At 42.7% G+C, this 23,649-nt stretch overlaps 1 protein-coding gene across 2 annotated transcripts in view; it reads right to left on the reverse strand.

Moving 5' to 3' along the window:
- Positions 1-463: 463 nt before the first annotated feature.
- The window catches only part of ADAMTS12 (ADAM metallopeptidase with thrombospondin type 1 motif 12), a 312,101-nt gene continuing 288,915 nt past the window's right edge, over positions 464-23,649 (reverse strand). For both annotated transcript variants that reach the window (XM_056112102.1, XM_056112101.1), the window contains 4 exons: positions 21,881-22,057; positions 17,605-17,748; positions 8,433-8,592; positions 464-765 (listed from right to left, as the gene is read on the reverse strand). In XM_056112102.1, coding sequence (XP_055968077.1) covers positions 590-765; positions 8,433-8,592; positions 17,605-17,748; positions 21,881-22,057 — 657 coding nt within the window. In that variant the 3' untranslated portion in view covers positions 464-589. The remainder of the gene's footprint in view (positions 766-8,432; positions 8,593-17,604; positions 17,749-21,880; positions 22,058-23,649) is intronic.

Raw genomic sequence — 23,649 nt, forward strand, 5'->3', positions numbered from 1 at the left:
TCCACAGAAGTAATCTAAATTCTTCAGGTCTAGTAAATTTATATTGTTGGCTGTTTCCTTTTTATTCTAATGTCTCCAGGTAGACATGGGAGTCTTCCTATTTCTTGATATTTTTGAGGTAGTCTGGGAAAATGTGGTCTCTTTGATGGTTTGTTCTTTAAGGTGGGGAGTTGGGGGAGAGACACAGATGGAAGCAGAGGAGAACGCTCAAATTGCTATTGGGTATGTCTTTGCATGCAAGAGGCTCAGGCTCTATCCCTGGCATTGCCCCCCCCCCCCCACACACACACAGACACACGCACACACATTATTTTTACCAACTTTCCTAATTTGTCATCTTTCCCAGAGCTGATTCCAAGGGTGCCCAATTCTCCTGGATGTTTTACTTTCCTATTTGGGAGCAGCAAGTAGTAGTCTCCTGTCTCCTGTGTAGGACATAAATGGCTAAAGGAATATATCGGCTTCTGTTTTTGATGACCCAAAGTTGGGCCTGAAATAGAGTAAAGTCTCAGTGAAGGTGTCCCGAGCTGAGGCACGCCAGGGTCAGCGGGGTGCTGCAGTCCGGGGTGGGAAGAGCATTGGTCTAAAGTTAGAGTGCTTTGGAATTGCTGAGCAACGGCTGTTTCCTTGACCTGTGGCTGTGGATGGGTGTCTGGGAACATGTGAAGCAGCACTGAGCCCTCACAGTAGGCACAGAACATCTCCTCATGCTTCTGAGAGTCTGGCAGAAACTGACTGATAACTTGTCCTTGGTGCAAAGCAAATCTGTAGGAGAAAAAATGGGAAAACCAATTAAACACTACCTTTGGTAAGTGAATTAGTGCATATACTAATGAAAGACTTTATATTTCTCTTAAGAAAAGGTCCATTATTAGGATTAGAGCAATTGTACAGCAACTATGACTTTTTTCTTACATGTAGATATCAGATTTGACTCCCGGCATTCTACACAGTCCCCTGAACATTGCCAGGAGTAATTCCTGAGTGCAGAGTCCAGAAGCAACTCCTGAGCATGATTGGGTGTGGCCCCCCCAAAACAAACAAACAAAAACCCGGCCCATTATTCATGAGTGAGAGTCTGTGGAGTCATATAATTCACAGTAAAACATGACATTTGCTGAGCATTTACTATGCATCAGACATGGTGCAAAGTATTTGCATTAAAATGACTAAAACATCACAATTCTTCACCCTAGTAGCAGCATTATACATCCTCATTCCAACCATATTTGTCTACAGGGCGTAAAGTTTTTCCTTACTCCTGAGACTTGGGTTTCATACTATGACTTACTTTGGATAAAGGAATGTTAATAGACACAATTCCTCCGGGTCCTTGGAAGGTGCAGGAGAATAAGTCTCCTGCTGTTTCCATAAGAAGAAATCTGGTTTGTGCAGCCACAGAATCAAGGATGAAGAGCAGGTCTAGAACAACTGACAGCTTGTATTGAAGGCCAACTAGAGCCAGGTTAGATCAGTGGAACTTGAGTTAATCTGTAGATACTAGCAAAACAACCTAACGTGCTTGTAATTTTTATAGCCCGTATTTAGCAGCATGGTTCTTCTATGCAGTATTACTATGTAAGAGTTGCATGCAATGCTTTCCTTGCTTCATCGTGTTTCATCTATACAATGGTACTGTCGGCAAAAGATTACAAATGAGAAATGGAAGGCCCTGAGATGTCAGGAACTTGGACAATGTTATCCAGATGATAATCAGTACAGCCAGATCTGAACACAAGAAATGATACCCGCAGAGCTCATGGCATACTAAAGGGATACCATATAGGATGCCAAGCAATCACCCATACAGCCAACTCACCAACTAAGCATGGTGTAACCTTGAAGGCTACAGATACAGAAAATGTTCCTTTCCTCAGAAACAAACCATGGACGGAGACATTAGAAACCAATAGTTCTGACAGTCAATGTGCAATCTGTCCCTCGGACTCTTATTCTTGGTTTACTCTAATAAACTTATATTTTTTGGACCTGCTTTGTTTTTGCTTATACATGAAGCAAATAATTAGACTATGTTGCTTAGGGACTCCCCCTCTGGGTTTTTGTCTTTCGTGTGTGTGTGTGTGTGTGTGTGTGTGTGTGTATGTGTGTGTGTACCACTGGTCTGGAAGGAATTCAATTAGTCCCCATATAATAGGTTTTTCTAGAGAGCAAAATTGTCGTAAACTTTGCTTGGCTGCCTGTAAGAGCTCTGATTGTCTTTCCATTTCTTTCACAGAAAAGATTTGAAGAGTGTTGAAGAGAAGTTTTTTCCACAAATAGGCTACTGTCCTATGCAAACAAAACTGTGGGTGACAGTGGAAACATTTGGAGGTGATATTCCTGTGAACCCAAGCCTGGGGCAGCAGTTTTGTTCTGTACAACTTTCTCATCATTGGGACAGGAAGGCTCAGAATGCTTTTTATTATCAAAGAACTCATCATTCCCATGTCTTTTTGTGAAGAAATAAATGTCTTCTCTTAGCACTCAGAACTCTATTTTGTCTGCATGTTTTAAGTGATTTGGAGAGACAACTGATAATGTTCCTAGAATACAAAAGCTCTTCATTGCTGATGTCTTTCCTCTTCAGGCTCTTCTTAAAGCCTATTAGAAATATCAATCTATTCTATTATCCCAAGAAACTTCCTTACATGACCTTATGTTTGAGAAAATCATGTGTTTCAGCTGAGTCTTCCAATTGTGGGATAGGAAGTTGAGGTCTTTGGATGCCCCTCAGGGCAGTGGACAGAGCCATGGGGCCTCGACTGTGCATCACATGGGCTATAGTTCAGAACAAGCACAGATTCCAAGGGATTTCTGCTTGGAAAGGCCCAGCAGCGCAGTTGTAGGCATGGGGGAAGGAAGGCTGCTTCACTGCCTCAGGTTGACCTTAAGCCTTGTCAATAGTGGATAAAGATGGTACATGGAGGCCAGCCCTTTGAACCATAGATTATCTGCCACTAGTATGTAGGTGCCCTGCGGTTACTTTAGTAAAGACAGAAGGCAGGGCTTGGTTCAGCTGAGAATGCCTGCCTTGCATGTGTGAGGCTTTGACTTTAGTTCCTGGCACTACTGGTGTGATCCCTGACTTGCTGCCATAAAAGTGTGAGCACCAAACCAAGCGTAAGTGATCCTTCACACTCCAATAGCAACAAGCCAAAAGGGGAAGTGGAGATCTGAGAGATATTACAGGATTTAAGGCATGTGCCTTGCATCTTACCAACATACCAGTTCGAATTCCTGTTACCATCAGGAGTTGTCCCTGAACATAGATCCAGGAATATGCCCCGAGCACCAATGCATGTGACTCCCCACAACCACCCCAACCAAAAAAAAAAATGGGGGAAGTGCAGGTGAAGAAAAGAAGGAAGATGAGGCAGTGCACACATTTAGCTTGTATTGGATCTCTTCTCCAAGCTTGTTTGGCCATGTTGGGATAAAGGGATTCCTCTATCCCAATTTGTATTATTGTTGCATATTTGTGCAAACATAGAACTACATTCTATCCTGAACTGTTCTACAAATAAATTGGAGTCTTTTAAAATGTGATTGCTTTCAAGAGTGTTTTCCATTACAGAAATAGCTTCATAGAGGTTCCCCATATTTTTCTTCACCTGTTGTGAGTTGGGCTGGAGCAATAGCACAGCGATAGGGCATTTGCCTTGCACGCAGCCAACATGGCCGACCCGAGTTCGATTCCTCCGCCCCTCTTGGAGAGCCCGGCAAGCTACCGAGAGTATCTCGACCACACAGCAGAGCCTGGCAAGCTCCCCGTGACGTATTCGACATGCCAAACACAGTAACAACAAAGTCTCCAATGGAGACATTACTGGGCCCGCTCGAGCAAATCGACGATCAACGGGAGGGCCTTTACCTGTTGTGAGTTTGTATCTTTCAAAATTTACATATTCCCCAAAGTTGAAGTCCTAACCACCAATATCTATGGTAAAGGTACTTCTATGATCTTACTTAAAAATACTTCTTGGTAGATGCAATTTGGATGAAAATTAAGATTAGCAGGGTATAACCGCACTTCAACATGACTGTGTCCCTAGAAGAGATACAGTAAAGAGAAACCCCATAAGGGCAGACACACCCAGGAAAGATAATGTTATGATGTTGGTTTTTGTTTTGAGGTCACAACCAGTGATGCTCAGGGCTTACTCTTGGCTTTGTGGTCAAGAGTCACTCCTGGAGACCATATGAAATGTTGGGGATTTAACTTCCATCACTCATATCAAGGCAAGCACCCAACCCACTGTACTATTGCTCCTTCCCCAATATTATGATGTTGGAAGTAGAGATTGGAGTTATGTAGTTACAAGTCAAGGAAAGCTAAGATTGTATCAAACACCAAAAACTGTGAGGGGGGGCAAGGTTGTGGTTTTAGGAGGGGAGAAGGATAGGGGAGACTAAAGAATAGGAGACAAGACATAGAGGGAGAAAAGATAAAAGAAAAATGGAGAGTGGAAATTGGGGACAAAGAGAGAAGAGAATAGAGAGGAGAGAGCACACACATATGGTTTTACTTTGGGTTTTCTAGCGTCCAGGAACTATAAGAGAATAAGATTTTGTTCTTTGGAGCCACTTAGAATGTGGAAGTTTGTTACACTAACCCTAAGGAAAAATTACCCAATCTCCCATGAGATCAGTAATAAATATGACTTATTATTAAGTGTTTACCACATAATAGTCAATGTGCCTGATATTTACAACAAAAACTGATCTTCATATATACCAATAAACCTTATAGATCAATATATATTAATAGGTATATATATAAGATATATAAGATCTCTATATAAAGATAAATATTATCTATAGATCATATATATCAATATACCATATAGATCAATATACCTTAATGGTATATTTATTTTTTAAAAAAAAACAGGGTTCCAGAGAAGCTTAGTAACTGACCCAATGTAGATGGTGATGCTCGAATTTCAATGCTGCCTCAATTGGTGCCACTAAAGCCCAATCAGCAAAGAAAACAGATTTCTTGAGCTGATGCTGGATTGAAAAGAGGATCACTTGGACCAAGCTCTAAGGCCAGAAGTCCTTAGAGTGCTCAACACAGGTTCCACTTGTCAGGTTAGGTTGGCATCTAAAACCGGAAAACCAGAAAAAGGGATGGGGGTCGATCCTTGATTGATCTTGAGAATCAGGAGATACTAATTCCTGATTTTCAGTGATCTTATGAGGCCTGGAAACCTGCTTGGGTGCAATTTAAGAGTGAGGAACTTGCCAGAAGAATGGAGTGGCCTCTACTGGGAGAAGTTGCTCTAGGCCATGTTTAGAATTGTTTAGACAATGACTACAAGGCTAACACCCCAGGCATGGCTTAATTGTACCAGTTCTCCTTATTGTTGTAGAATAAAATGTTCTTATTGTTTGCATCAGCCAATTGGATTCCAGCCAAAGCACATACAATGCTTCTAATTAGGGACAGCTTGGAGAGGCCATACCAGTTTGTCTCTGTTCAACAGAAACTATACTTGGAGATTTAAAGAGACTGTGATAAATTTATTTCCTTGTTGTTGGTTGTATCTAGGATGAAAGGATAATATCTGAACCACAAGAGAAAGTTGAAAAACAATTTCAATATGGTGAACAATTTTCATAAAATTTTTTATGAAAAAATTCATTTCTAAATTCATTTCTAAAACATCAGCTTTTAGTCTTGCCTGGCATGTATAGCTTGTGATCAGTCATGTTTGCTGAATTAATGAATAGAAGACATTATTATATACCTGGAAGAACATCTTTCAGTAGAAAATTTCTGGATTAAAATTTAATCTATTAATATTTGGTCTAAGAACTGTACTATTAATTTTCTTTTTCTTGCCATCTCTACCTTTCAAACCCCCAAGCAATAACCCAGAGATGCATGTTTAACAGTAATGCTGGAACACAGGTAATATTCTCTAAACATGATGCATTTACTTTATGTTTATTTTAACTCAGATACTTGGAATAGGTCTTTTAGTCCCAACTATGAAAATAATAATTTATATTTTAAGTCATTAATGATTTAAAGGAAGCAAAATGGCCTCAGGAAGGAAGCATTATATGAATTCAAATTCAATCGTGTAGTTAGTCAAAGGATGTATTTATTCTAATAGCTGGCTCTATAAGATTCAGGGCATTAAATGAGGGCAAAATGAGTGAGGGCAATTTAGAAGGCATAGGAGCCATTAAGATGGGCTCTTTGACCAAGAAATTTCTTGCAGCTGCTTTTTCTTGTTGTTTCTATGTTACTAAGCCTGGTTTACCAGTAGATAACTTCATTGCCCTGGTAATTGTTAGGAAGTGGAATTCATTGATATTTATATCCTTTGCCAGCCACTATTAGCCATCAGCTCTACTGTGTGACATTTCAAGATGAAAAGTACCAGTAATGCATTTTTGATTACTGAAATACAGTATTTATTATTGAAGACAGCACTGTCCAGCAATAAAACAGAGACGACATTGTACATATCATTTAAAAATATCAAGTTGTAACACTTGGTGGGGTCAACCAAGACTAAGTTGTTACATCAATTATAAAAAAAAATTTAGCACCACACAAAAGAGAATTTATAGCCTCGCTATTTAAAAATGATGGTGCCATAGAAGGTGATGAGATGGCATTAAGGAAGAAGGTCTCAAATTGGCCTCGTGGTGTGCAATAGAACTTAAATGTGCACCTAAATCACCCGAGGATCTTATTTAAATGTAGATGCAGATTCTGTAAGATATGGATGAGCATTGAGATCCAGGAGTTCCCTAAGATGCTTCAAGTTGATGCTAATACAGCCGCTCCAGAGAGCACAATTTGAGTTGTAAAATAAAGGAAGACTAAAGATTCTTTGAAATGGCTTCTGAAAATAACCCTTAGGTCAGTGAGAGAGACCTTCATTGTACATGACACTCATAAACTATTCTCCCCCTCTTCCCTTTCTTCTAACCCCCATATCCTTCTCACCCCTGATGCACTGCATTCAGGATTTCCAATCCAGACTACTCTTTGAGGTTCCGCATTAGAAGTGCAGCAGCCTAGTCCCTACAGATGGAGACAACCAATCCCACACATGTGGTCTTCTCAGGTGGCTTGTTGGCCAAAGGCTGAAGAGTGTGGGAATGTCTAAGTCCAGTTTAGGAGGGAACAATTCTGAGGTATCACATGCTAAACTTAGGACATGTCTGAGTTCACACTCAGAATGGTTTCCTCCTTTTTCATGCTCACTTACCCCCTTTGTGGGTCTCTCCAGGGAACACATTTTTTTCCCTTTTTGGGTCACATTCAGCGATGCTCAGGTGTTACTCCTGGCTCTGCACTCAGGAATTACTCCTGATGGTACTTGGGGGACCATATGGGATGCTGGGGATCCCATGCAAACCCAGGTCGACTGCATGCAAGGTAAATGTCCTACCCGCTGTACTACCACTCCAGTTTCAGGGAGCATATTTTTATTTTTCTTCTTCTTTTTTTTAATTATCAATTTAATTTTTTCATTTTAATTTAGTTTAATTTTTTTTTTTTTTTGCTTTTTGCTTTTTGGGTCACACCCGACCATGCACAGAGGTTACTTCTGGCTCTTCACTCAGGAATTACTCCTGGTGGTGCTCCGGGGACCATATGGGATGCTGGGAATCGAACCCAGGTCGGCTGCATGCAAGGCAAACACCCTACCTGCTGTGCTATCACTCCAGTCCCTATCCATTTAATTTTTATTAGTGAAACACCACGGGGTACAGTTGTAGACTTACAAACTTTCGTGCTTGGGTTTCAGTTATACAATGATCCAGTACCTATCCCTCCACCAGTGCCCATTCTCCACCACCAACGATCCCAGTAACTCTTCCACCACCCCCACCCCATTCTCCTCCCCCTCCCCGCCTCTGTGGCAGGGCGTTCCCTTTTGCTCTCTCTTTCCTTTAGAGTGTTGTGACTTGCAATAGGGATATTGAGTGGCCATCGTGTTCAGTCTACAGTCTACTTTCAGCACTCATCTCCCTTCCGGGGAGTGCTGAAAGAACATATTTTTAAATGAATCTTTTGCATATAAATTTGTACCTCAGAGTCTCTTTCTATGAAACTGGATCACAGAAAAGCAGTGTTTGATTGATAAAGATGGTTACTCAATGCTCGTGTGGGCACTTGAGAAAAGTTTTCTCAGAAACCTTTGGCAAATGATCCCACCTCTCTGTGTGTTATGGTGCTGGTGTGAAACTGTTTCGATATGGAAAACTAGATTAAGTTACCCTTTCAAGGAATTTGGATTCAAAAACCCAAACAGTGTGCTCACCCATGAGCTGACGGGTCTCAACAGCATCATGAGTCAGGAATGAGGAGGAGAGCTAGTCAGAGGGTGTACCATGCAGCATAACTCCTGCGTCCAAAGTCCCTCCCACTGAGCCACCCTACCTATTCCCCCAACTTCACTCACCAGGACTCTTCCAACAGGCCTGCTGGTTGCATTTCTGGAACTCTGGAGGTTTGGGTTCATGGTCACACATGCATTGGTCATGGTCTTCAGTTTCATTGTCCTCTGAAGAGACACAGTGAACAGTCCTCTTCTGAAGGCCCCCTCCACAGGAAGTAGAGCACTGGAAGAGATGGGTGGGTGGAAAGAGTCAGAGGGAGACGTGCCCCAGGATCACAGAGGGAATGACAGCAGATACTCCACTAGGGCTGTGTGGGGGGGGTGGGGGGACTGTTCAAGGATGAGAAAGCCTTCAGAAGAAGTCCTAGAATAAAGGTTCTAAGAAATACTCAATAGATGCAAATTCTATTACAGTTTGTGTGGAAGTAATTCAATTTTACCATTATGCCCTGAAAAATATGGACAGGGGCTGAATTATGAGCAAGATAGAAATAAAAGATGCCCATCTTAGGCCTAAGGCTTCAGGCAATCAGTGTCTCTGAATAAGTCTTAATTTAGGGTTGGGAGTCAAGTATGAGAATAGGGTTATAGAACAAACTGAAAAAATTTGAGTTTTAGAGAGTTGCATAGTGGGCCAGGGTGCTTGCCTTGCACACAGCTGACCTGGAGTTTGATCACTGGCACCCTGTATGTTGCCCTGAGTCAGCCAGGAATGACCCCTAAGCACAGAGCTAAGAATAAGGAAGCCCTGAGCACAGCCAAGGGTGGCTCACAAACAAAAAAACAATAAACAAAAATTTAAAACCTGAAAGTTGGATAAAAAAGGAAGTGGGAGAGGAAAATTATGGAGAAAAGAAGAGGAATGGGAACGCATCTCACAGAGCTCAGTTCTAGAAAAAAAAATTTCCTTGCATAGAATTGCACCCCAAATAAACTGAATACAAGCTCCACTGACCTTATTCAGTCTTTTTTTTGTGGGGTGGTCCCACACCCAGCACAGCTCACGGCTTACTCCTGGCCCTGAGTTCAGATGTTACTCTTTGCAGAAATTGGAGTAACATATGGGGTGTCAGACACCGAACCCCAGTCAGCTGCATATCAGGGAAGCTCACTGGCTGCTCTACTATCCCCAGCCCTGATCTCATTCAGTCTTGAAGTCTGTCCAGTAAAATACCATCGTTACCGTTTTACACTGGCCCATTAAGAAAACTGGATTCCAAGGATAAGCTGGGGATAAGCAAGAATTAGTTCTGTGTAAAAGAGCTATAAAGTATAGATTCCTTAAAAACTGGATTTTTTTTTGAAGGCTACCATGCAACCAGCATAAATCAGATGGAAAAATACAAAGAGAGAAAAACTATTTGATGATTTATAATTAATGTGAACGTATTCACTAGGTAACTTTAATTTCAGTGTTGGAGATCAAATCCAGGCCTTCACACATGTGTGGTAGCAAGTGCTTTTTTTGCTGAGTCACATTCAGAATGAAACATTTTTTGCTGTTAATTTTTTTTTCTAGAATCCAACTAAAGTAACACTGGTTTACTTGTGGTTACCATTAATGCATGGCAAGTGCTGTTCCTATTAAGAATATGCATAGGGAATATCCTAACCACCACGGAAAAAATGTTTTCTAGTCTTACTGATATAGAAACAGATCCTGCTCTTCAACCCTTTTCCTTCTTTTTTTTTTTTTTTTTTTTTTTTTTTTTTTTTTTTACTTTTTGGGTCACACCCGGCAATGCACATGTGGTTCCTCCTGGTTCTGCACTCAGGAATTACCCCTGGCTGTGCTCAGGGGACCATGTGGGGTGCTGGGAATCGAACCCGGGTGGGCCACATGCAAGGCAAACGCCCTCCCTGCTGTGCTATTGCTCCAGCCCCAATGCTTTTCCTTTTTATTTCAGGATTTAATAAAATAAATGGAGATTCATGTTCTTCAGAGTTGAGAAAATTTTTGCGTGTGTGATAATCTGCAAGTCTTCTTATTTCTGTTTTCCCCTCTTTCTTTTTTCTAAATATTATTGTTTTGACGATGTACCTTCTGTCCTGATGATCTAATTTCTACGTTGTCTTTTACTTTGAGATTTATTCACATTACTTTTGCAAGTCTTCATTTATTATTTAACTGTTATTTGATTTTTTCCTGTTATCCTTATATTCTCTGCTTGTTTCTCGCACATAGATTTTTTAAAAAGCTCTGTCTTAATTCCCTAAAGAGATTAATTCTAGATATTTTAGTGGAGTTTGTTTGTTCCCTTCATGTTCTGTATCTCTGAGGCCTGCCTCTCAAATGTCATAGGTTATTTCAATATTCCAGGAGTCTTAAGACTATCATTTATATAGATTTCTCCTTAAGAAATATCTTTAAGTAGTCCTACCAAATCATATAAAATAGAAATGCTCTTCATTTGAACTGCAGGAAAACCAGTATTTAAGATGGCATTTCATGGGTGGTTGTGATTAACAAGTGGCTCTATATGAAGCCATCAGGAAGAGATCTATTATTTAGAAATTTTTCTCTGTAGGCTAATCCGTTTTTGTGCTAGTGGAGGAAGAAAAATATCATTGTATATAATTTTACTTAATCACAGAAGAGAAAAAACCCATTAACTGTGCCTAGTTTTAGGTCTCTTTTGATTCACTCTCCCAGAGAGAAGAACCTCCAGAGTGTAGCTAGGATGTAGAAAAACATGGAAAGATCCAACTGCATACCTTAAAAGCTTTCATCCAACTCCTCTTTCCTTCCCTTCACCTTTGCCTTCTGGGGAAATCTCTACTGTAGTTTGAAGCTTTCTCTGGCATGCAGAGTCACTTGCAAGTTTGGTTATCTGATCCAAGGGTCCAAAAAGTATAGATCCCACCATCATGTCTTCTTTTGAGTTTGTGCCATTTTATTTAAATTTATTTTGCTTATTTAATGGGGTTTTGGAAATAAAAACAAAGGCATTTCTTTAGTCCATCCACAAACCTCTAATTTGAACTCTATAATTTGTCTTTTAAGCCTTGCAAGCTCCCCGTGACATATTCAATATGCCAAACACAGTAACAACAAGTCTCACAATGGAGGCGTTATTGGGCCTGCTCGAGCAAATCAATGAACAACGGGAGGACAGTGCTATACAGTGCTATATTATAATAGATCGTGGAGGTCAGGAGTAATTTCAAAATTTGGTGTGATAGTCACTAGCCATGTCCCTATTCTTTGATAGGAACAACTGATAAGTTATTAAGACATGGTCATTCCAAGAAAACTCACTCATGTTCACCTCCAAGAAATAGTTACTTGTAAATTCCCTAAGACCCCAATTTTGGGGAATTGTTATTATAAACTATGTGTCAATGAGCATCCTTTATAGTCACCCAGGTTATATCTGATGGTAGATTTATGATCTCAATTATTAGAAGTTTAATTGGTGGATAAGGTAGTCTGTTTTAAGTCTCACTGACTTTAAAATGTTTTATTTGAACTGAATACAGGTGATTATAAGTGAACAGACTAGAAATTTGGCTAATAAAAAACACCCCACAAAGCCTCACCATTTATAACCTCAGGGCACCTAAATGCCAAAATGAAGAAAAACAGATTGCTCTATTTGAAGGATATGAGGATATGAGATATGTTTGACAATTTCCTCTTCGTAGTGATGACCTATGAGCTCAATATGGCTCATACATTATTAATATTATCATGTTTACTTGGTGAATGTCATTATTCTTGCCAGAAAGAAATATGCATTGTCTAGTTTTTCTTTTCAACAAATGATAAGGTGCTAGAGTAATGGGGATTGACAGGGAGAAGTGTTTATCTGTAGTTTTAAATTTTGTATGTATTATGTGTGTTGAATGGGCACAAATTTGTAACATTTACATAACTGTTCACATTGTGTCGGATGTTCTCCTCTATTGATTACATCTCATTTTATTAGTGATACATCGTTATACAGCCCTCCAGGGTATACGAAGAGTCGAACCATGAAATGCATCCCATCCTTCCATTTCTGGGCACAGGTTTTTCAGGTCAAAAGATGGATGAAGAAAATTGTTTTTTCAAATACATGAATTTCTAACAGATGGGAAATAAAGTCATTTTTCTAAGGGAGCTATTCTAAGAGGCCCAAATGTAAAGGGATTAAACTATAGTTCTATAAAATAAAACCACGGCACATGATATTTTCTATTGCTGACATCACTCATGGGGGCAGTATGGAAGTTGGGTATCGGCTTTGCAGATAGCTTAGCAGAGCCAGCAGCTGCCCTGACACTAGACTGGGCATTGACAGATCATTGCAAATCAGCAGAGATGCCAATGAAAATAGGGACATCACAGAAAATAGTGTGGACTTGTCTGGCTAGGCAATGGCTGACAGCATTTTTCTTTGTCTACTAGGAACTTTCCCCCCCCCATTATTATTTTTTTTATTTTTATTAGTGAAACACCATGAGGTACAGTTATAGACTTATAAATTTCTATGCTTGGGTTTCAGTTATACAATGATCCCTCCACCAGTGCCCATCCTCCACCATCACGGGTCCCAGCATCCCTCCCACACCCCATACCCCCGTCCCACCCTGCCTCTGTGGCAGGGCATTCCCCCTTGTTCTCTCTCTCTCTTCTTTTGGGTACTGTGTTTTGCAAGAGAGGCATTGAGTGGCAATCATGTTTGGTCTATAGACTACTTTTAGCATGCTTCTCCCAACCTGGGATGGTCCTCACAACACCCTTTATTTGGTGCTCTCTTCTCTATCTGAGCTTACTAGGAACTTTTTTAAGATAAAATAAAGTATGTCTTATATTAGTAGCAGGTGAAGTGATTGATAAGCCATTTTCCTTTAGCAGTCATGAATTAGCTTTCTTCTTGGATTGGAGAGAGTGTCAACATGCCTTTGATTTCGAGGCGCCAGCAGGTTTTTAAAATTAATTTATTATTTATTTTACCAGCAGGCTTTTTAAAAAAAAACTTTTATTAGTGAGACACTTTTATTAGTGAGACAGTCGTCAAGTCTCAGTAGACATGCAATTATTCACACTGGAGAGAAAACGTATAGATGTAAAGAATGTGGAAAGGCTTTTGATTGGGTCGCAAATCTTAGTGTACATAGGAGAATTCACACTGGAGAGAAACCGCATATATGTAAGGAATGTGGAAAGGCCTTTGCTAGAGCCTCAAAACTTACTGTACATAGGAGAATTCACATGGGAGAGAAACCGTATATATGTAAGCAATATGTGAAGGCCTTTGCTGAATCCTCAACACTTAGAGTATATAGGAGAATTCACACTGGAGAGAAACCGTGTATATGTAAGGAATGTGGGAAGGACTTTGCTATAACCTCAAGACTTACTGTACATAGGAGAATTCACACTGGAGAGAAACCATACATATATGTAAGGAATGTGGAAAGGCCTTTGCTTGGGCCTCAACATTTAGAGAACATAGGAAAATTCACACTGGAGAGAAACCATATATATGTAAGTAATGTGGGAATAGTCTCTGAGTCTGAGTCTTGGCCGCTGATGGGATTACACGGTGCCAGGGGGCCAGGTGGTGGGTGTGACCCCCGCCTACTGGAATTTGGAGGATCTGGGTGGAAGATGCTCGACTCCAATTCGAGTAGGCTTGGAGGTCTCGGCCCCGGAACCCGCGTGGCTTTGTCCCTCTGCCAGTACCTTCATGTGTGCGGAGAGTGGTCTCAGCATGGTGGTGGCTGGTCCTGGAGGTCTTCGGCTGCCGTAGCCCTGGTTGGGGCGGGGAGGAAAGCTCAACCCGCTCCCCTCCAAGGGACTCTGGGAAGGAACACCCAGGCGCGGGGGCAGAGACTGGACGAGATCCCGGACGAGAACAGTGCCTACTCGAATTGGAGTCGAGCATCTTCCACCCAGATCCTCCAAATTCCAGTAGGCGGGGGTCACACCCACCACCTGGCCCCCTGGCGCCGTGTAATCCCATCAGCGGCCAAGACTCAGAGACTATAAAATCCAGATCCCGGAACCGCGCGGCCACATTTGCGGCCGCGCGACATCTTATTATCTCATTCCTACTTTGGACAAACTTGCAGGCTATCGAATGTAGCCTGCCCACAGGGCAGAGTCTGGCAAACTCCCCGTAGCCTACCAAATATGCCAAATACCAGTAACAATGATGGGTCTCATTCTCCTAAAGAGCCGTGAATATAATCTCAGGGCTAGGATGAAAGAGACGTTACTGGGGCCTGCTCGAGGCAATCGACGATTAACAGGATGATGAAATGAAAATGAAATGAAAGTGAGACACCATGAGGTACAGTTGTAGACTTACAAATTTTTGCGCTTGGGTTTCAATTATACAATGATCAAATATCCATCCCTCCACCAGTGCCCATTTCCCACCACCACGGATCCCAGTATCCCTCCCCCCCATCCCAACCTGCCTATGTGGCAGGGCATTCCCTTTTGTTCTCTCTCTCTCCTATTGGGTGTTGTGGTTTGCAAAAGAGGCAATGAGTGGCAATCATGTTTGGTCTATAGTCTACTTTCAGCATGCTTCTCCCATCCTGGGAGGATCCTCCCAACACCCTTTATTTGGTGCTCCCTTCTCTATCTGAGTTCCCTTTTCCCCTAGTATGTGTGGCTGGCCTCCAAGCCATGGAGCAAAATTCCTGGTACTAATCTCGGCCATTCTAGGGTGTTGGTTTCCTATTTTTTTACTTTATGTTCCCCAGATGAATGCAATCTTTCTATGTCTATCCCTCTCTTTCTGACTCATTTTGCTTAACATGATACTTTCCATGTAGTACCACTTGTATGTAAATTTCATGACTTCGTCTTTTCTAACAACTACATAGTACTCCATTGTGTAAATGCACATGAGAAAATGCTCTACATCATTAATCATCAATGAGATGCAAATCAAAACCACAATGAGATATCATTTCACACTACAGAGACTGGCCCACATCCACAAGAACAAAAGTAACCGGTGCTGGTGTGGATGTGGCGAGAAAGGGACCCTCCTTCACTGCTGGTGGGAATGCTGACTGATTCAGCCCTTTTGGAAAACAGTATGGACGATTCTCAAAAAATTAGAAATTGAGCTCCCTTTTGACCCAGCAGGGTTTTTAAGAGTACAGGTGAGCAGTTAAATATAGATGAGATTATATAGCTACAAACTTACAGTAACACAAATACATATGATGGTGCTTGTCTGACTAAATATTATACTATGATAATAACAATAATCAAGATATACTTATATAGCAACAAGTTACTTTATTAACATTAATAGCCAAGAGTCAAGTGATTGAGGTCTTATTGGTTGCCCCTGTCTCCCAGCTGTTGACCCTTACATTGGCCCCATCTGAGGCAACCAACTTCAGGAAAGAAAATTCACTGCTCTGTACCTCATGTGCTCCTCAGCTTCTGAATCTGGGCTTTCTGATTGCTAGTGTGATGTGAGACAAGCTGGGACCCATTCATTGTCCATATGTAGGCAACACTCAAGAATGGGGATCTTAACTCTGGAAGGGGGGACTTTTCCCAACCATCGTGGGAGACAGTAGCTAGTAGCTCAACTCCTTTTCTTTCCTGCCTGGGAAAAAAATGTCCTAATATGGAGTTCCTTATAGGCCCTTTTTGGAGAATGAGTTATCAGATGCTTCTGATTGGATAAGTGGTTGGTTAGACAATGTGGAGAGTCTGGTAAAGCACCACCTCACCCCTGCCTTCCTTTACACCTTCCTCTTCTGTTAGAAGAGCATTGGCATTGCTGTAGATTTTGCCTTGAGAATATATTCTAGAATATATTCAGTTGACAAAAGAATTTTTGCTTTTAGTGTCACCAATGGAAGTGTTACTTTACACAACAAGTAACCTTTTCAAGAATATTAAGCCTTTCCCTCATTTATGGTTTAATCTCTCCCTCAATCATGCTGATCCACAACTGACCACAAATGTGACATTCACTAAATCAGGTGACATTTCAAGCCCTGTAGCACTGTCTTCCCGTTGTTCATTGATTTGCTCTACGAAAAGCTTGAGGATCATAGATGTTGGGACCCCAAATTATTTTCATCAAGCTTTGTGTCTCTGGGAGAGTTTTGGTATTTGATCTTTTTTTCGAGTTCAAGATGGCAAACTCTGTCTGACATGTCAGTTATGGGTCAGCATTTAGCGGACTTGGTGGTATTAGGTAATAGAAGATAATCAGAACTAAAATATGCTGAAATACCTTATGAAGCAATGAACCCTGTACATTGTAAGGTACACTGGTCACTCACAGACAATATGTATTACTTTTGTCATTAAAAGAAAACACTTTTTTGCATGTAGCTGACCATAAGGAAAGATGAAATCATGCAATTTGCTGGTATATGGAGAGATTCCAGAGAGAATCATACTGAGTGAAGTTAGAAAGAGGGAGAGAGACCAACAGAGAATGATCTCTCTTATATGCAGGATCTAAAGATGCATCATGGTGGGATAACAAATGTCCAGTGACAATGGAAACAAAGAATTTGAAAACTGTTCTTCATTAGGAAACATGCACTGAGGGGGGCGGGAGATGGGGGGGCGGGTAACAACTATGGTACAGGAAAGTGCCCAATCAGGTGGAGGAGAGGGTGTTGAAGGCAGTAAAGTGTTATCATGAAACCCTATCAGTAACAGTGCTGTAAACCACAGTGCACTAACTTATTATTTTTTTTAAAAGAACCTCTTATAGAGGTAGACAAAAGGGTGGGAGGCAAATGGGGCTTGGGTATGAGGACATTGGTCAAGGGAAGTGGACCCTGTGAAGTGAAGGGTGTTGAAACATTGTATGCCTGAAACACAACATGAATAACTTTGGAATTTCATGGTGTCAAAATACATGTATTTATTTATTTATTTATAGATTTATTTATTTATATTTTATTTATCAAAGCTGCTTTTGACTGGATTTCAGTTATACAGTGCTCTGACACCCATCCCTCCACTAGTGTAATTTCCCAGCACCCACTCCCACCCTCACCTGCCTCTATGGCTGGCACCTCTCTTCTCTCTCTCTCTCTCTCTCTCTCTGTCTCTCTCTCTGTCTCTCTCTCTGTCTCTCTCTCTGTCTCTCTCTCTCTCTCTCTCTCTCTCTCATTTTAGGCATTTCGGTTTGCAATACAAATGCTGAAAGGTTATCATGTTTATCTCTTTACCTATTTTCAATTGAAAAAATAAGGAAAACAAACACAATTTTCTTCTGGACAGACTAAAGTAATTTACTCTTACCAGCTTCCAGATCCCAGCCTCCCAGTGGCAGCAGGGGTTCTTGTTGCAGGGTGAGGTGGTCGGGGGTCTCTTCGTCCAGTCACACAGATCTCCAGGACAGGTCACATTTCTCTCCTGAATGCCGCCTCCACAGGACTTGGAACACTAACAGGGTCAAGGTCAGAGGAAAATCGCAATAGCCCTCAGGGTGTGAAGGAAGGAACATACTCTCATGTTTATTATGTTTGGTGATATTAAGACCATTTGTTTGTTTTGGGTGTGGGAGTCACACCCAGCAGTGTTCAGAGATCACTCCTAGTGGGCTTGCGGGACCATATAGGGTGCCAGGGATCGAACTCACATAGGCCACGTGCAAGGCAAGTGCCCTATTCACTGTACTCTCACTCTGGCCCCACTAAGAACATTTGTATCTGGACTGGGATCTGCAGTGTCTGTGTCCAGCTCCTCACGGTCAACACTCAGTCCTGCTAAGCACCAATGGCGAAATGAGAAGTAAAGAGAAGCAAGGGAGACCGACTGAGACAATTCTGAGGATTAGAAGACAAATCAGGAGATGCCAAATGGTTTACCATCAAACATATGTCACAGGGCAGGAATTTGGAATAAAATCTTAAACACCTGGTCATTCCAGAGTGGACACAAAGTTATCTGCAAAGTACCTGTTAGCGTAAGTGGTTAGAAACCAAAGTGTAACATTTAGGTGTTTTCCCAAAAGGAGAGAGAGAACACAGGAGATTGCTCTGCCACAGAGGCAGGGGGGGATGGGGGGATGGGGGTGGGAGGGATATTATCCATGGTGGTGGAAAACGGGCACTGGTGGAGGGATGGGTATCTGATCATTGTATAATCGAAACCCAAGCACAAAAAATTGTAAATCTACAACTGTACCTCATGGTGTTTCACTAATAAAAAAAAAAATTAAAAAAAAATTGGGGGAAAAAAATTTAGGTGTTTTTATTATGCCTGACTAGCTCCAACAACTTGAATGGGGGCGGGGACACCCATTTGCAATGCAATTTTGTTCGTTTCCTTTTAAAATGAGATTTGGTCCCCTCTACATAAAGCTTTAAAATTAAATTTGCCCATTTCCGGAGCAGAGAATTTGATGGATTTGCTCATGATGTTATTCTGATGTCCTGGCTGTTATTCTCACAAAACAAATTCAAGATGACAAGTTGAATGTCTATTGGGATACAATTCTAAGAAGAATCAGGTTTTTGTTCACTAGAATAGGTGCTACAGAATAGTTTTATAAGATACACTGACTCATTTTCATGAGGTTCCTACGAGGAAATTAAATAATCCACCCCTCCAAGAAATGGTCGGAAAGTTCTTAGAGCACTGCAAAAAATTAGTTTGAAAAATCTTTTTTTTTTTTTTTGCTTTTGGGGTTACACCTGGAGATGCTCAGGAATTAATCCTGACTCTGTACTCAGAAATTACTCCTGGCAGTGCTTAGGGAACCTTATCAAACCTGGGTAGGCCATGTGCAAGGCCTACCTACCGTACTATTGCTCTGGCCCCAAGTTTGAAAAAAATCTTAAATATAGCATGGTACCAACAAGAACCGAACAATGATGACTGCCAACATCACACACCGGGCACTAGATATGTGGTGGTACCAAAGAAATCAGGGGAAATGTATACTGCTCCATAACAATGTAATCTATTGCACAGGAAGTTTGAACAAAGATTTCCTCTACCCCATTTATTCACTCTGTTTCTAAACCTGTGTGAGGAGAGTTACCTCCCATTTTTGTGTATGTCTAAACATGGATCTACAGATTCAGGGCCATATGGTCGAGTAATCTCCTGAACATGGGGCTGATGATAATATAAACCAATGTTTCTCAAAATACGGTCTTCACAGCAGCAACTTCAGCATCTACAGGGTATTTACGACAAAAACAAAACTTTAAGTCCAATCCACACCTTAGATTCAACCCTCCAGATGATTCTGATTTGCTAAAGGTTGAGAACTGTTGAGTGTCGAGACACTTTCATGGCTGATACATGGAGTCCGTGCAGGTAGCCAGGGCTGGCTGACATTTACTGAAGGAGTTTAGAACATTCCCAGCAATCAATTAGATAGTAGTGGATATGAAAAGATGAACCTTTGTATAAAGCAGCCTTTATGCAGAGATGGGTCAGGACAGGCATCTAAAAGTGTCCACTTCTTCCAATACCATAGAAAAACACTCAACTCACTTTGACATTTCTCTATCTCCTGTTCCCTCAGAAGGAAGATTTCATCTTTTGTGATTTGCTGAGAACCGAAGAGAGCAATTTAGCAAGGAGCATGGTGGGATCCTTCCAGGGAGCAGCTTTACGGCTGGTCTCTGGGAAAGTACTGAGGCAGCGTAAATGATATACACCTTTCATAAATGGAAAACAGATTTGATTGCTTATCTTTGAGAATCTGAAAATAAAATTTCTCTGACAAGGCAATCAAAACTCCATCACAATCCTAGGATTCTGTACATACAGACTGCTTGAAAGCTCAAGTCCTAAGCATGAGTAGCCACACTTCTATCCCAGAGTTTGGCAGGGGAGAAGAAAAAAAGAACAGTGGAGACACTGGCCTAGAAAACACTAGTTCCATGCTCAGGAATGAGCCTGCTTTCTCACTCGGTGGACTATGAATAGATATTTGGGATTAACCCTCCCTAAGCTTCACCCCCTACTTTGCACCCCACAACCGCTGTGGTTGTCTACTCTCCCTTCTCTGCCACAAGGAAGGGCTTCTCTCAAAGTGTCACTAGTAGTCTCTCCTCAGTGCCCTCTTTGTGCAGTGTCCTACTGAAGAAAGAGCAGAGGCACTGGAGCTAGACATATGCTTGAATTAATACACCACCATTTATTTACCTGTTGCAAAATTTTTCATGTTAACCCCCAATGCCTACTTTTTCATTTATGAAATGGAATTAATCAGGCCGGTCATGCAAGTTGCTGTGAGAATTAAGCTAAGAAGCACGGGAAAAAGGCATAGTCTATGGTCATACATTGTCCTGGGCTCTTTTTTTAACTTTTCTTTCAAACCAGGCCTGGATGTGTTTGAGAGGTTTTTAGTTTATTTTAGCTCATTTCATGTTGGCAAGTAAAATCATTTTACTTCAAAAACAATAAACTTGCATTTCTCTCTCTCTGTCTGTTTCTCTCTGTCTCTCTCTCTCTCTCTCTTTCTCTCTCTCTCTCTCTTTGAAAGGAGGGACAGTTTGGGCCACATCTGACAGTGCTCAGGTCTCACTCCTGGCTCTGCACTCAGGACTCACTTTGGTGATGCCCAGGGGACTCTAGTCAGTGGAATCAAACGGGGGTCAATTTATGCAAAGTAGGTATGTCAACCCCTCTACTCTCACTCTGCACCATGACAAATTTGCTTTTATGCGCTGAAGCAGAACAAAGATCCATCAAGCTTGGTCTCTCAGAAGTAGAGGACACACCCAGGTACACATCTCTCTCTCTCTCTCTCTCTCTCTCTCTCTCTCTCTCTCTCTCTCTCTCTCTCTCTCTCTTTCTCTCTCTCACACACACACACTCACTCTGTCTCCCTCCATGTGTGTGTATGTGTGTGTGTGTGTGTGTGTGTGTGTGTGTGTGTTCTCAGGGTTTAGTCCCTGCTCTGCGCCCACAGATCATTCCTAGTGGGGCTTAGGGAACCATACCTGGGTTGGCCATGTACTATCTGCCTCCTTCCACCATTTTTTGTTTTTTTTGCTTTTTGGGTCACACCCAGTGATGCTCAGGGGTTACTCCTGGCTCATGCACTCAGGAATTACTCCTGGCGGTACTCGGGGGACCATATGGGATGCTGGGAATTGAACCTGGGTCGGCCATATTGGCTGCATGCAAGGCAAACACCCTACCCGCTGTGGTATCACTCCAGCCCCTCCTTCCACCATTTTTATTTCTACAGTGACCTAGGTCTTTAACTGAGAGGTGAATCTTGGAATTAAACTCTGTGTGGAAAGGATTTCAACGTTACCCCTTTCCCCCCCCGCCCCGCCAGCCTAGTTGCAGAAGTCCAGAAGTATGAAAGGCTCTATCTTGAGTGGTTCTCGAACTGGTCCATGTACATATGTCCCTCAGGGTGACCCCAAAGCCTCAGTATAACCATTAGGATTAGGTTATAACCACACATGAAAACAATGGAAACCACTGGAGACAGTTTTCCGGGTGCTGGCCCTGCTTGCCCTCAGAGCACTCTGGTCATATAAATGGTCTTCCCTGATGTCACAGCTGCTAGGGAAGGTGGCCAGCGGACACAGGGCCGTACCTGGCTCCAGGGCTCCACCTGCCACTCTGTGCAGGGCTCGGTGTTGCAGGCCATGCTGAGTGGGGGTGGAAGGCCGGCCAGGAACTGGCAGTGAAAGGGCCGCAGGCTCCGCCGGTCCCGGTCATCCACACACTGGATCTCTCGGAGCCGGAAGCCACCACTGCAGTTTCTTGAGCACTAAATGGTGTGTGAGAAGAGAGGAGGAATAAGGAACTGGGCGTCAGGCCTCCGGTCCCGATGCTGGGCTTTTCACAGACTGTGTGTGACACCCAGAGAGAAAGAGAGAGTCAGTCCTGTTCAAGAACCCCCACTTGCCCTCACCCACTCAAGCAGCTCCCCAAATCCGGGTTTTAGGAGTAAGCTATCACTGATAGGGTGTGAGCACTGGGCTGGGAGGAACCCCCCTTTTTCAATCACGTGCCCCAGGGTGCAAGTCCTTGTTGCTGGTCCACAGGATTGCCCATGGGGCGGAGTTCTCTGCCAAGCCCCAGCCCACTCTCCCGGAATCCTGCAAAGAAACTTTCCCCTCTGATGCTCCACATGAGCTGCTTATCAAGGGAAGGGGCAGAAACAGAAAGAATATCTTGCCCTGTCCCCTCTGCCCTGCCTCCTCCAGCCACCATCACTTTTCCTCAGCACCCTCAGAGGTGCCGTGTGCCCCGTGCTCACAGATGTGTAGCCTAGAAGCCCTGCCTCCCCGTCTCAGCAGAAGCAGGGCTCACCCGCAGGTGACAGCAGCCCTGTCTCCCCCGCCGGTGGCTGACTTCCTCAGACCATGAGAGGAACTGTGTGGTTTGTGCATCCATCACAAAGCTACTCCATCCCTGCCCCAAAGGAGACAGGCTCAGACCCATCCCAGATGCTCATGTCTGCCTGGCCTCCCTGCACTCCTGCCCCTGCATCTCTCTCTCCCTACCAGCCCGCCCCTGGCCTTTCTCATCCCGGCCCCATACTCGGGAGGTGGAAGGGATGGACGCAGACCCCTGGGTTCCTTGGTCCTGCTCCCCAGAGCCTCCTTGGCTTGTGGGTCATCTATCTACCCTGATGGCTGCTTCCTCCACACTCCATACTGCCCACCCACCACAGTTCTTTCTTTCGGTCACAACTTCAACAGCACCTCCTCGGAGTAGCCTTCCTTGAATGCCTTTCCCCAAGGCGCTCTCCCATTCGTTATTTATTTCAGCTCGCCCATTGGCTCCCCCATCACAGGAATGTGCCATGTGGAGCCCCATTCATTTCTCTCTCCATCCTTTCTATCTTATTGTTCCCTCTCTGAAGTTGGACCCCTCCCTGCTCTGGTCAGCACCACACCAGGCACAAGAGGTTCCTTCCAGACTGGCTAATGAACAAATGAATTCAAGATGAGTGTAGGATTTTTGAGAAAAGGGCAGTTGAGGAGGTCTTGGTGGTTTAACAAGATCTGTGACTTGGGGCTGGGGAGGTGACTTGGGGATAAAGCATCTGCATCAGACCCTGGCACTAGACAAGAAAATAAATCAGTGATCGCTATGGGAAGGAAGAGCCACTCTCTTTATCCACTCAGTTCTTCCAACAATGATCTTATTGCAGGTTATTTTAGAGGGGTGGTTGGGATAGATTTTGCATCTGGCTCTGTGATGGGGTTATGGAGTCACTCCTGGCAGATCATGTGATTCTGGGCTTAGGAGTACGCAGGGTTTAACCACTGGACTAGCTCTCCACCTTCCTGCAGTCTTTTTTTTGCCTTTTGGGTCACACCCAGCGATGCACAAGGATCACTCCTGCTTTAT

This window comes from Sorex fumeus, unplaced genomic scaffold (genome assembly GCF_029834395.1).
Source record: "Sorex fumeus unplaced genomic scaffold, SorFum_2.1 ptg000015l, whole genome shotgun sequence".
Lineage (NCBI taxonomy): Eukaryota > Metazoa > Chordata > Mammalia > Eulipotyphla > Soricidae > Sorex > Sorex fumeus.